The sequence below is a fragment of the Citrus clementina genome, unplaced genomic scaffold, assembly GCF_000493195.1.
Source record: "Citrus clementina cultivar Clemenules unplaced genomic scaffold, Citrus_clementina_v1.0 scaffold_8, whole genome shotgun sequence".
Taxonomy (NCBI): domain Eukaryota; kingdom Viridiplantae; phylum Streptophyta; class Magnoliopsida; order Sapindales; family Rutaceae; genus Citrus; species Citrus x clementina.
The window spans coordinates 650,471-663,136 of record NW_006262022.1 but is presented as its reverse complement, the minus strand read 5'-3'; the positions used below and the strand labels follow the sequence as shown (position 1 = coordinate 663,136).

General features: G+C 35.5%; 3 protein-coding genes across 4 annotated transcripts; 1 reads left to right on the top strand and 2 right to left on the bottom strand.

The window, feature by feature from the left end:
* Positions 1-602: 602 nt before the first annotated feature.
* On the bottom strand, positions 603-2,571 carry LOC18033782 (acetylserotonin O-methyltransferase). Its single transcript, XM_006422448.2, has 2 exons — positions 1,718-2,571; positions 603-1,060 (listed from the first exon to the last, which is right to left on the bottom strand). Exons 1-2 carry the CDS (start codon positions 2,477-2,479, stop codon positions 758-760), a joined length of 1,065 nt encoding a protein of 354 aa, XP_006422511.1. The 5' UTR covers positions 2,480-2,571; the 3' UTR covers positions 603-757.
* A 4,163-nt stretch (positions 2,572-6,734) lies between these two features.
* Positions 6,735-9,204, top strand: LOC112096188 (shikimate O-hydroxycinnamoyltransferase-like). Of its 2 annotated transcripts, none has more exons than XM_024179306.1 (3): positions 6,735-6,755; positions 6,919-7,337; positions 8,277-9,204. In XM_024179306.1, exons 2-3 carry the CDS (start codon positions 7,011-7,013, stop codon positions 9,174-9,176), a joined length of 1,227 nt encoding a protein of 408 aa, XP_024035074.1. In that variant the 5' UTR covers positions 6,735-6,755; positions 6,919-7,010; the 3' UTR covers positions 9,177-9,204. The 2 variants fall into 2 exon arrangements, with proteins under 2 accessions (XP_024035074.1, XP_024035073.1); XM_024179305.1 differs by having other exon boundaries at positions 8,262-9,204.
* Positions 9,205-10,276: 1,072 nt separating this feature from the next.
* Positions 10,277-11,851, bottom strand: LOC18035573 (expansin-like A2). The gene is made up of 5 exons (XM_006422447.2): positions 11,700-11,851; positions 11,407-11,519; positions 11,112-11,290; positions 10,821-10,953; positions 10,277-10,616 (listed from the first exon to the last, which is right to left on the bottom strand). Exons 1-5 carry the CDS (start codon positions 11,809-11,811, stop codon positions 10,374-10,376), a joined length of 780 nt encoding a protein of 259 aa, XP_006422510.1. The 5' UTR covers positions 11,812-11,851; the 3' UTR covers positions 10,277-10,373.
* Between the last annotated feature and the right edge of the window lie 815 nt (positions 11,852-12,666).

The following is a 12,666-nucleotide window of genomic DNA, read 5'->3' as shown; positions in this document are numbered from 1 at the left end:
ATGGTAGGGGTGGGCATTTTACCCAACCCGACCCGACCCGAATACCCGATTGGGTTCTTAAAAAAAAAAAAAAAACGTACTGACCCGAATTGACCTAATTTCAACCGACCCGAACTGACCCGAACTGACCCAATTTCAACCGACCCGAATTGACCCGAACTGACCCAATTTCAACCGACCCGAATTGGCCCGAATTGACCCGAACTAACCTAAATTGACCCGAACTCAATCCTACCCATTTTAAATCCAACCCGAACATAACCCGAATTAATGACCTGACCCGAACCGACCCGAACATAGTTCGGGTCGGGTCATTAATTCGGGTTATGTTCGGATTGTTCCTTGTCTAACCCGAACAACCCGAAACCTGATCAGGTTGACCCGAACCCGACCCGAACCCGATTTTGCCCACCCCTATATAATGGGGATTGGGGTGGGGGTGGGGTGGGGAGTACAAAACCAAATCCCACCCCGGGATTATTTTACCCCCACTCTCCACCCCATTCCCCAAAAATTATTCAAAATTTTTTCCATTTGGGGTGGGGCTCCAAACCTGTAGAGGATTTTACCATCTCTACCCAATAACCGCGCACATGTGCAGATCGAGTTGGGTTGGCCCATCATGGGCGACCCATCCATTTAACAAAACATAATAAATAAACACAAACAATTCAGAGAGCTTCCTTATTACAAATCTCAAAACCTTATGGAAGATTTCTGTTTATTCTTCAGATCCAAACAATGTATTTAATATTTATTAAGGAAAAGCCTCAATAAGTGATTGAACTGCATGAATAGATGTGATGTTATATCTGCTAAATCCAGCTTGGCGAAGAACATAGTCCCATTCCTTCAAGCTTCTTTCTTTGCCTTTGTTAGTGTGAGCCATCATCACCATGTCTAGCATCAACCTTACTGACTTAAACTTGTTGTCTACTTCATCATCCTCTTCAATTATTGCTTCAACAATTATTACTTTCCCTTTGTCCTTTGTAATAGCTTCTTTACAATTTTTGAGGATCTTGATGCATTCATCATCTCCCCAATCATGCAAAACCCACTACAATTTATAAAATTACTAGTTGGCTTGAACTCACTTTCACTTACTAAGAAAAAAATAAATTTATGAATAAAATAAAAGAACAACATCATGATGCGAAATTTTCTATTAAGTTAACTAATAACAGTCAAAAAGCTGTTTGTTTGGGAGTGAGGTAGTGTGATTTTAAATGAAAATTTATTTTTAAAAATAATGATACAATTGTTGTCAAGCGTAGATTGTTTTTATTAAATATCTTCATTACTTATTTATTTTTAATTTTGTCTCCATACCTGATTTTACTAAATGATTTATTTGTCATATTATTGAAATGGAAAATCGCCACCCCTAATATTTTAATTTCGACTTTTATCGTTATCTCTCCATATTTTTGTAACACCACGTTTATTATTTAATTTTGTGGTTGGGATGAGTTTTTCTCCGAGAGTTTTCATGATGTCAAAGGAGTAACAATATATTATCAAAACTATAATTAAAAGTAATTGAGGGTAAAGATAGAAAACATTGGGAATCTCCATTTTGAAGTTAAGTTGAAACACGATAGTTACAGAAATCACCCTAAAGTAACAATCTTAATTATTCATTAATAAACATGTTTTAATCAATTAATCTTCCGAATTATTATGAAATATTACCGGCAATTAATCAAATACTAACCTTGATGATAGCAGCATCAGCCTCGGGAACACCATCAAACATGTCGCCTCCAACGTGCTCAACCCCATGGCACTTCTCAGCGACACACACAACATGGGGAAGATCAAAATTAATGCCTCTAATCCGAGGAAAAGCTTTAGTCAACGTCCGCAAAGTTGTCCCGTCGTTTCCGCCGATATCCACTAGGGTTTCAATCCCATCAAACACCTCGGGACAACCTTCAATGATTGCACGCATTGCCAATCTAGTATCGCAAGCCATTGCATCATTGATGAGCTTGCTGTGAGCTGCATCTGCGGCTGCATAGCTCCATACATCCTTGCCATGAGCCTTATCAAATGCAGACGTTCCATTGGCTAAAACACGAGTGCCTAGGCTGTGCCAAGGTGCCAGCATCACTGGGCTGCTCTCGAGCAATATAAAAGCAGCCATGTTGTTTTCTCCATGTCTCATCAAACGCCGAGATAAAGGCGTTTGTTGAAAGGCCATAGAGCCTTGGCTGGTGGGAACCTCTTTGAAGAACTTTAGGTGTATTAGGAATCTCATTATGCGTTGAAGAAGTGATGGATCACACTTGAGAGCTGAGGCTAGCTCGTTGAGTGTAATAGGGCTCCCCTTTTCTTCAACGGCCTCAGCTATGCCAAGCTCTACGGCACATTTCACTACTGCCATGTTTGTAAAACCAAATACATATTTCCAAATTTCAACCTTTGCATCATCTTCTTCTTTCTTCATCATCACTTGCACTTTTGTTTCTTCCATCTCTCTGTGTGAAAATTCAGGTTGAATGTACCTTCTTATTTATACCGTAAAATTTGAAAACAAAGTAGTTTTTTTATTGGATTCGGTCTGATTTTGTGAATATATTAAATTATATACCAATCAAAGTAGCCATATTTGATACGTCGTTTCTTTCTTATTGGATAACTTATTTTTCATAAAACATGAAACAGACACAACAGCTTACAGGCCAAACTTTATTTATGGGTTACACTGAAGCTTTGCACGTTAATAATGTGCTTTAGGTAGGTACATGCACACGTTAACTAATCCTTCCACTTTTTTTTCCAAAAATAGCACCTTTTTTTTCCAATATAAATTAGCCGGCCGCTACAATCTACACACGTTAACTAATCATTCCATTTTTTTTTCCAAAAATAGCACCTTTTTTTTCCAATATAAATTAGCCGGCCAATACAATCTACCAATTAATCGATCAATTAGCCTTCAATAATATCGGTAGTTCAGCATAGTTGTACTCTGGTGTTTCTAGCTAGGGATATTAATTTGCCTAGTTGCTGTTTAATTTAGTATGCATGGCAGATTCGGATTAAGATGTTTTCATTTGGGTTTTAAGCTCAAGTTGATCGAGTGCTTGTCGTCTGCGATCAGGTTAGCACTTGAGCTGCTCACAGTTTAGCTAATCTTGGATTGCAATATTCATAATCATACTATAAGGATTTTCCCCCCATAAATTTTATCCGATCACAGAGAATCCGCACCTTATTATTTTCTTGGATGATTTGTTTATTTAGCATGTTTTATTAGTATTATATTCCCACTGGGTATAAATTATACCATATATAAGAGTTTGCCCAATTCCGATTGAACAATATATGCGTAGCGTATTCCAATATTCTAAAGAAGATGTCCGCCTTATTAATTAGTACAATCTAAAGTACCTTTAACAGTTCAATTAAAGCTTGGAACATATTGATAAATTTGTATTTGATTTGTTCTTGTTGGGCTTGAACCAGCAAGCTGCTAATTCATGTAATGCCCGAGATCCAATCTTGAGCCTCAGATTCCCAAATCAAAACCTAATAGCATAACACAGAAAGCAACAAGAATTAAACACAGAAAGCAATGAGAATTAAACTCAGAAAGCAACAAGAATCACCAAATCAACACAAAGGATTAGAGTGATTCGGCTAGAGTACAAGATACAATGTTAACAAGGAAGTGTAAACGAGCTGCATGAGCCAAAGATCACGTTCTGGGTCTTGTAACAAATCCAGAAATTTCCGACATTTTCCAACAACCATAACAGCAATTCTGAATTGAATGGCTTCACTCCACATGTCTCACATGTACGTATTGGCTTCAGGCACCAACACGGCAGTTTAGACATGTTGTAGATGTCTTAATGCGTCTAAGAGATTCACGTGATTCATCACCTGCTTCAATAATGGCACCAGAGGACATTAAAATGCTACCATAAAAGTCTGCAGATGATGAGTGATGGCATGTCAGGAACTCTTTGACCGAGGAAATGACATGCCTGACGGGTCTGAATTCACTCCCGACAGTTCCATATCATTGGTACCATTAAGTCTTTATATTTTGTTAAGTAGTGATGAAATTCAGTCACTTAAGAGGACTTTCAAGAAATGTACTGTGTATAAAGATGAAATAGCATAATTGGAGAAAGGTTGAATCGAAGATAAACTAAACAAGGCTAATTAAATAGACCATTTACAAGGATAAAATATCCTTAATGGTACCGATAGAGATAAAGTATTAAAAACCAAAAAAAGAAAAAGAAAAAGAAAAAATTTATTTGGAGAATGAAATAGGGTGATCACGATAAGGTATTAACTCAAATATTATCGTGCTCCCCTCAAAATAAAAAGTGAACAAAAAATTAATAGGTTATTAGGAGTAATTTTGGTGACTCTGAGCAGATCATCTCGACCAGAATGTAATTTTAGTGACGTTGGGTAGGCCACCTTGACCAGGAGGTAATTCTGGTGACCTTGAGCATGTCATCTCGACCAGGAGATAATTCTGGTGATTTAAGTAGACCACCTCGACCAGAAGGTAATTCTGGTGATCTTGAACAAACTAACTTGACCAAAAAGTAATTCTGGTGATCTTGAACAAACCACATTGACCAGGAGGTAATTTCAATTACCTTGGCCAGATGGGTGTTGAGGAGACATTTTACTAAGTCACCAGGAAGCAAAATTCAATCAAAACGTACATCACTTATTTTCTCCAAAATATTAGGAATCAGATTCTTAGTGGGCTGAAAATTAGTAGTCTTCTTCAGAATTCTAGAGGGGAGGATTATAACCTCTATAAAAACCCCTAAAAATTCTAAACCAAGTAAGTAATCTCTCTTTCTACCACTGAACTTTCTTCTTCTTCTTGTTCTTTCTATCTCTAAATTTTTTTTTGCAGTCTTTTTTAGATCTTTTTTAAAGCTTTCTTGTTCAAAAGCAAACAAAATTAAGCCACGCAAGTTGTGGCATAATTTTTTTTTAAAAAACTCGATTAATGACTTGAACGTCGAATAGTTCAGGCTGAAACAACATCCAGCATCCCCCTAACTATTTCCATGAGTGCAGGTGAGTTTCGTAAGAAGTGCTCGTGGTCACAAGAATCTACTCGAGCAAAAAAGATGCGAGCAAGTACGGTCTCCCATTAGTATAAATTTAAGTGTTGGTGTGGAGACACTGCCACAACTCTTCCACCTACCATATGCGTCAATTAGTCATGTCACTGCTGTTACCTAGAGCTGCCGTAACATAACCCGACTCCTACTTGTCACATATTAATAATATTTTATGATTTGAATGATTTATTGTAAGAATATTTTGTCGATGAAATCATGAAAAGACAAGTAAGTTTGCTATTTCAAAAATTCAGAGGTCCATCAATTTGTGGGGAGAGTTTTTGGTATAACGAGATAATAGCTTCAGTACTACGTACACTTGTGTTAATTAATTTGTCGAGGCACAAGCGATGATAAAAATTCGGATACCGGCTCTCCAAAAACAACTATTCGTTCAATCTGAATTCACCAACTATTCAAAAGCAACTTCCCATACTCTTCTTTCAATTCATCAACAAAGATTTTTCTATCGTATCACTTTTCTCATACCAGTGCAAGCTTGGATTTGGCTGATAACTCCAAATTCGTAGTGATTTTTTTTTTTCTTTTTCCCCTCTCATTCAAGTATGTTCTTTACTTCTTTAAACTTCTTATTTTAACTTCTTCTTCACAATAATTTTTTACTTAGGTCTTCTTATTCTTCAACTCTTCTTCTTTTTAATTCTATGATCAAATGACACAATACATGTCTACAAGATGGATATTTTATTAATATCAATTTATTTTAATATAAAAAATTAAAAATTAAAATTTTTTTTTTTTATAGGTTCGTGCTATGCTACTCACAAAATCCGCCCGACTTAAACCCACATGATTCCATATGTAAAGTGCATTCACTACGTCCCGTGAGGCAGGCTACATTCGTAGCTTATAATGTCAAGTTTACGTGATTTTGTTAATGATTTATTTATTTATTTTTATTTTTAAAACTATTTTTTAATAAATTAAATCTTAAAAAATTTAATTTTTCCATTAAAAAATTCACAAGCCTGTCATCTTGTGCGGCAGAAAGCTTTTGCCTTTTTGTTACAACAACGAGGCGTACGTCCGACAAGGACGACCTTTATTTTATTTTTCCCAAACATGAGGTGGTCTTTAGTGGGTCCTAATTATGAGAGGTGCATTTAAATTCATACCACAACCTAGAGTAATCCACACTCGTACTGGTTGGATGACCTTTATTTTTTTTTTGTTTGGACCACGAGGTGGTCTTGAGTGGGCTCCAACTGTGGGAAGCACCTTTAAGCTCGTACCACAACTCAGAATAATCCCGGCTCGCACTGAGTCGGCCCGTAAGAGATAAAATGCTAGCTAAAGTGGTGACTTCATACGAGAGTGAGACTTAAACTCCTGACCTCTTTTAAAGAGTGAGAGTGCCGAACCATTCACACCAACCAACTTTGGTTGAAAATGAGAACCTTTATGATGAACCTTAAACGTGGCAAGGACCCGTTCAGCAATAAGTGACGATAAAGGCAGGTACCAGCACTTTCAAAAACAACTACTCATTCTCGCCCTTTAATTAAGTTCATAAACAAAATTTGGTCTACATATCATCTCTCATAGCAGCACTTGCAAGCTTGGATTCGGCCGATTACTACAAGTTTTGCAGGGAGTACTCTTTTTAAGTTCTCATTCCTGGTTTGTTTTCTACTTGTTTTGCTTTCCTATTTTTTATATGTTCAAGATGCAAAAGTAATTAATGCACTATTACGTACTATGATAGAAACCCAATTCGTTAATTTATTATATGATTTTAAATTTTATACTAATTAATTTTGTGCTCATTCTCATGTGGTAATAGTGACACAAATGGAAATTAACGTGAAGGAGTCAACAATTATACGCCCCGCTCATGAAACTCCCCAAGAATGCCTATAAATTTCTGAGTTAGACATGCTAGTGCCAACAGTTCACGCCCCTGGTGTGTATTTCTATCGGCGGCCAAGTGATTCTTCCAATTTCTTTGAAGCCGGCTTGCTGAAGGAGGCTTTGAACAATGTGCTCGTGCGATTTTACCCCATGGCGGGAAGATTGGGGAGGGATGAAAACGGCGTAATTCATATTCAATGTAACGGAGAGGGAGCCTTGTTTGTAGTGGCTGAAACGAGTTGTGTTATTGATGATTTTGGTGAGTTTGAATCAGGCTTGAAGCTTCTGAATTTTGTTCCCAACGTTGATTACAGCAACGATATATCTTCTTATCCATTGCTGCTGGCACAGGTACAAGCAGAATTAGTACCCTCTCTTCTCTTTATCTGAGTTTTCTTACACCTATATTAGTGATGATAGTTTATAACTGTGATTTCACTACTTTTATATTTGGATATGGATTCTGTGCTTATCTAAGCTTTTGGTAGTCTTTGTAAGATATTGCCACATGTGACATTTATGATTTTTAATGGTTAAGATTTATTTTTTTTCCTTTTTTTTTCCTTATTTTAACCTATTATCTTTTAATTGCCTTGTGAAAACAATCTCTTCTTCTTGTTGCGTTATTTTTTTTTTAATTCTGCAGCATTTTTTTAATTTCATGAACATATGAAAACTAATATTTTTTTAATACAAAATATAAGTTAAAATTATTTTCCCAACCGAAGTCAAACTAACTCTTCCAGTAAAAAATAATTATTTCCTTATTTTAGACAAACTTAGAGAGAAAAAAAAAAAGAATTCCAACAAATCTAAATGAGATGCATGTTGAAATTTAATCTTCCATGAACCAATTTCTTTGTTTTCATGGAAAATTTATTTATTGTTTTTCTTTCTTTATAATCTGTTAAATTTAAGCTTGAATATGAGTTATTTGTGATTAGAGGGAGTTTAAAAGAAAAAAATGACGATTCAGAGGGTGAAAAGAAGAAAGAAAAAATTGTATTTTATTTTTTGAAATAAGAAAAAAAGATTAGTTAATTAATAGAGAATCTCTTAAGATAAGGAGAAAGAAAAGAAAAAAATAAATTTTAACCATTAAAAGTTATAAATACCACGTGTCGCAAGATCTTACAAAGGTTAGTAAAAAATTAACTAAGCACTGGATCTAAATCCTTTATATTTATAATGGTTAACCATCAATCACCCACATAAATTTTGCTACTATGAAAATTCAAACTATTTTTATATTTGTGTATTCATTATTTTGATTAGGTAACTCATTTCAAGTGTGGAGGAATTTGTCTTGGAATTTTGACGCACCATACTTTGACCGATGCAACTTCAACTTTCTACTTCATCAAAGCATGGGCCGAGATGACACGTGGTGTCCCAATTAGCATTCCACCACCATTAATTGATCCAACGTTATTATTAGGCCTTAGAGTCACAACTTCTCCAAAATTCCATCACATAGAATACGACCCACCTCCTTCCATTAATGCTTCCACTCAAAATACACTATTCCAATCAAATCTTGAACCCGTTTCCTCTGTTATCCTTAATTTGTCAGTTGATCAAATCAATACACTTAAGACAAAATCAAAGGAAAATCATGGATCTACTATCAATTTTACCAAGTTTGAGGTCATAGTTGCACATTTATGGCGTTGCTTGTGCAAGGTGCGTGGATTGCCCGATGATCAAGCCAGTAAGTTACTCATTCCAATAAATGGACGATCTAGATTGAATCCGCCACTCCCATCTGGATATATTGGCAATGTACTCTTTACTGGTACTTCGATTGCCTTATCAGGTGATATCCTATCAGAACCGTTGAATTTTACCGCAGAACGAATTCATAAAGCATTAATGCGGATGGATGATGAGTACTTGAAATCAGCTCTTGCTTACCTAAAGCAGCAGCCTGATCTATCAGTTTTAAAACGAGGAGCACACACTTTTAAGTGTCCTAATGTCAATGTATCCAATTTGTTTCATATGCCTATATATGATGCAAATTTTGGGTGGGGGAGGCCATTGTTTTTCAGGCCGATAGTCCTCTATGATGGGCTAACACACATTTTGCCCAGTCCAAGCAATGACGGGAGCTTATATTTGGTGACAAACTTGGAAACTCGATACATCCCGCTCTTCAAGAAGTTGTTTTATGAGATCTTTGCTTTGTGAGATCTTCATGGGAGGAGTAGGATTGGGGCAAGAATAAGAATCTTATCTTAAAATTTTATCCATTTTGTCAATTATATTGTTTGTTCCAACTCTAAATTATTTTTATGCAATGATCTCTCAATTACCTTTGCCCAATCGAAATCTTGATTTCGCTACATTGTATGATTTTCTTGCTGTTGAGCTTGAACCAGCGAAGGATCTGATTCAAGACACGCCAAGATCCAATCTTACACTAATAACTCCCGTCCAACCATCCGTAATCTAAGTGACCAAGATTTGCTTCGATCAAAATATTACAAGAATCAATCACAAAGAATCCACAAGAATAAAAAAATTAACAGAAGAGATTCATAGTGGTTCGGCCATGAACTAGCCTACATCCACTGTGGAAATTGAAGAGAGATTTTACTAGTTTTGAGTTTACAAGTTACAATGCCATAGAGAAACTGTAAATGAACTGAATGAGCCATAGAATATATTCGAAGGCTTTATATACAATCAAAAATCAATCTTGAAAAACCCAAGATTTTTCCGCCATTTTCAACTGCTTTAACAGCCATTTGAACAACTTGGCCATGATTGTAATGCGTTTATATGCTTCATTCTTCAAAACGGCCGCTGTCCCATGTCATTTGAGCTAAGTGATTTAAGTGATGCGCGTAACTAATCACGGGCTTCACTAATTGCACCAGACGACGACATTGAGTTGATGTCATACATGCTTGTAATTTACACCAAACGACATGTCGGTGATGAAAATATGACAAGACAGAAATCTTCTGATTACGGAATCAACTTGTCATACAAGATTATATTTTCTGGCTTTTAGCTTCACTCTCAACACTTTATGAGAATACCGAGGATAATAATTTTCCTTTTTTTTTTTAATGTGGTGACCATATATATACATACACACGCGCGCATACACACACTATGTTTACTTAAATCTTATAAAATACATGAATACTTTTAACACATCCCTTTGGTATTGGTAAGGACTTGGACATTTTAGTATTCTAACAAAGAAAGACAACCGTAACTGAGCCAGTAAAAAGTTCGAAAAATAAATATTTCCAAGTAATTCTCATTTTGCACTGCTTTAAATTCGTTAATTTAATGTTTGCTTAAGGAATCATGCACATATAAAATTTTGTGAGTGTCCAGCCGTGGGAATCAGAATCGTAAGTAACAATTAATTCAGTTCCAAGGACCACATTCAGCACAACCATCCGTAAAATCAACGTCAGTAATCTGAACTCCAGCGTCATATGTGACCCCAATCTTCCAGTCAGCTGGAACAGGGTTCTTCGCCCAAATCCACTTCACATCAAACCCTTGTACTATTGGAAATCCAAACTGCAATGGCCCTTTCGGTGCTCTGTCCGTTTCCCAAACAGCACCAAATTTTCTGCGCATGTCGATCCGAACGGGAGATCCATACTGTAAATACGGCAGCATTCATTAGTTAAGGATTTTTTTTTTTGATTAAATTCTATGATGATATGAAAAATGTTTAAGTATTTATGGTGTATACTCCTTCAAGTGCACGCATATTTGCTCTTACGTAAATATGATCATATTACTTTGCGGCGAGTGTATACACCAGAAACACCCAATCAGACTTCTCTCAATTTTGTCACTAACCTCAGATAAAACAACTCCTAATATTTCTGTTTTACCGCCTTGGTATAGCACTTTAATCGCCAAGTAATTTGGGTTTTTGCTTGATTCTTCTACGCGCACAGCTAAATTATGGTGTTTGTATTCACATGGAACCCTGAACAATTAATTCAACGCAGCATATAGAATAAATCCATTAGATGACAGCAATATCAGACTTAAAAAAAAAAAAAAAATCTCTTAGTCTGCACATTAAAATTATAGTAATAATAATAATCAATTAAGTTGAAGTTCATATAATCTGCTTACTATTACCTTATGTATTCCACATCCACAGCTCTCTGTTTCAAGATTTCATTGTCCATGCCCTTGTTGGCCAGTGCCCTGAAAGCTCTCCTGCTGAGGACCATGTCTGTTTTGTTGTTGTGATTGAGATCGGTCACAATCACTCTGGTTCCTTTTCTGCTACATAGAGCTCTGTTCTTGCACCTTACCTGTCAAAAGTAATAATTATAGTATCTACCCAAGTTAAAAACATATTTTCATATAACAGAAACAGTAATAAAAAGGGGGGAAAAATGAATGAGGGTATATTATAATTTATACACACCTGAAAGCATGTACCACCACAGGCAGCTCCGTTTTTGTAAATGGAAGGAACAGCAGCAGCAATGTGTCCACTACCTAACCCTAATGCCAACGAGCCATACCCACATGCCCCCTCTGCATCATATCCAAAAAATGAAGAGTACCCATTGAAAATCTTATTAAAATATCATATGGGTCAATGCAGTTTTGATTTTGATTAAAAGAAAAGAAAAAGATTTGTTTTTTATGAAAAGAAAAGAAAAAAGGTATCATTAAGGACAATGGATGAAAGCAAGATCGATGCTTAGTGCTTACTTGAAAGTGCGGAGGTTTTGGAGAAGTAGGAAACCTTGGATTGGTGCACACAGTGATCACAAGCAGTGGCAGATGATAAGAGAAAGAAGAGAAAGCAAAGCAAGATAGCCATTAATTAGTGCACTGAGAAGATGGATGGATACCACCATACAAATGTGAATTATATGTGACAAGAAACTAATGAGTTTGTTGATAAATATATATAGGCCGGGGGCTAAAGCAACGTTTCTGTGTATTCTTTGGATATAATATTTCTGTTCGGTCAAAGCTTGTTGGCTTCCACGCTGTCCCTTTTCAACAAAGGGGCGCACTCGTTGGATAATGGCTCATCGGTTTCTTAATTCGTGGTGTAGTCCCTTTTTTTTTTATAATAATTATATCTTTTTCTAGAAAGAAAATTAGATAATTATATCTGACTTGAAATATGTACATAAATATGTCAATATTTTTCATTTTTGACGATGATTCAAGAAATATGAAATCGATTTCGTGTATAAAATTAAGGATTTAGTTTCATTTTTACATTGCCTTCATCTAAGATCAGGTGTTTCCGTCAAATCAAAAATAATTGATAGTTTAGATTAATTTTATTTTATTTAAAGAAATATATTTTAGTATTATAATTCTCTTTTCTATATATATATATATAGTGAAAGCTACGTAACTTCGTCGGGCATACTGTGTGCAAATCCCTCGTGCCCCGACGCTCTATTTTAATATAATATATTGCATCTAGATGCCATCTGTCCATACGACATTATCATATATAATTGTTTTTATTATATTTTTTTAAAAATAATAGTTAATTATTAAATAAAAATATAAAATTAATTAAATCTTAATTAATTATATATTGTTGCGCATATGTATGTGGTAAAAAATTATAAAAAATTAAACATAAATCAATTCAGAATCCAAATCATAATAATTAACATTACTAATTACTAAATTGACGCTTCGCTTAATC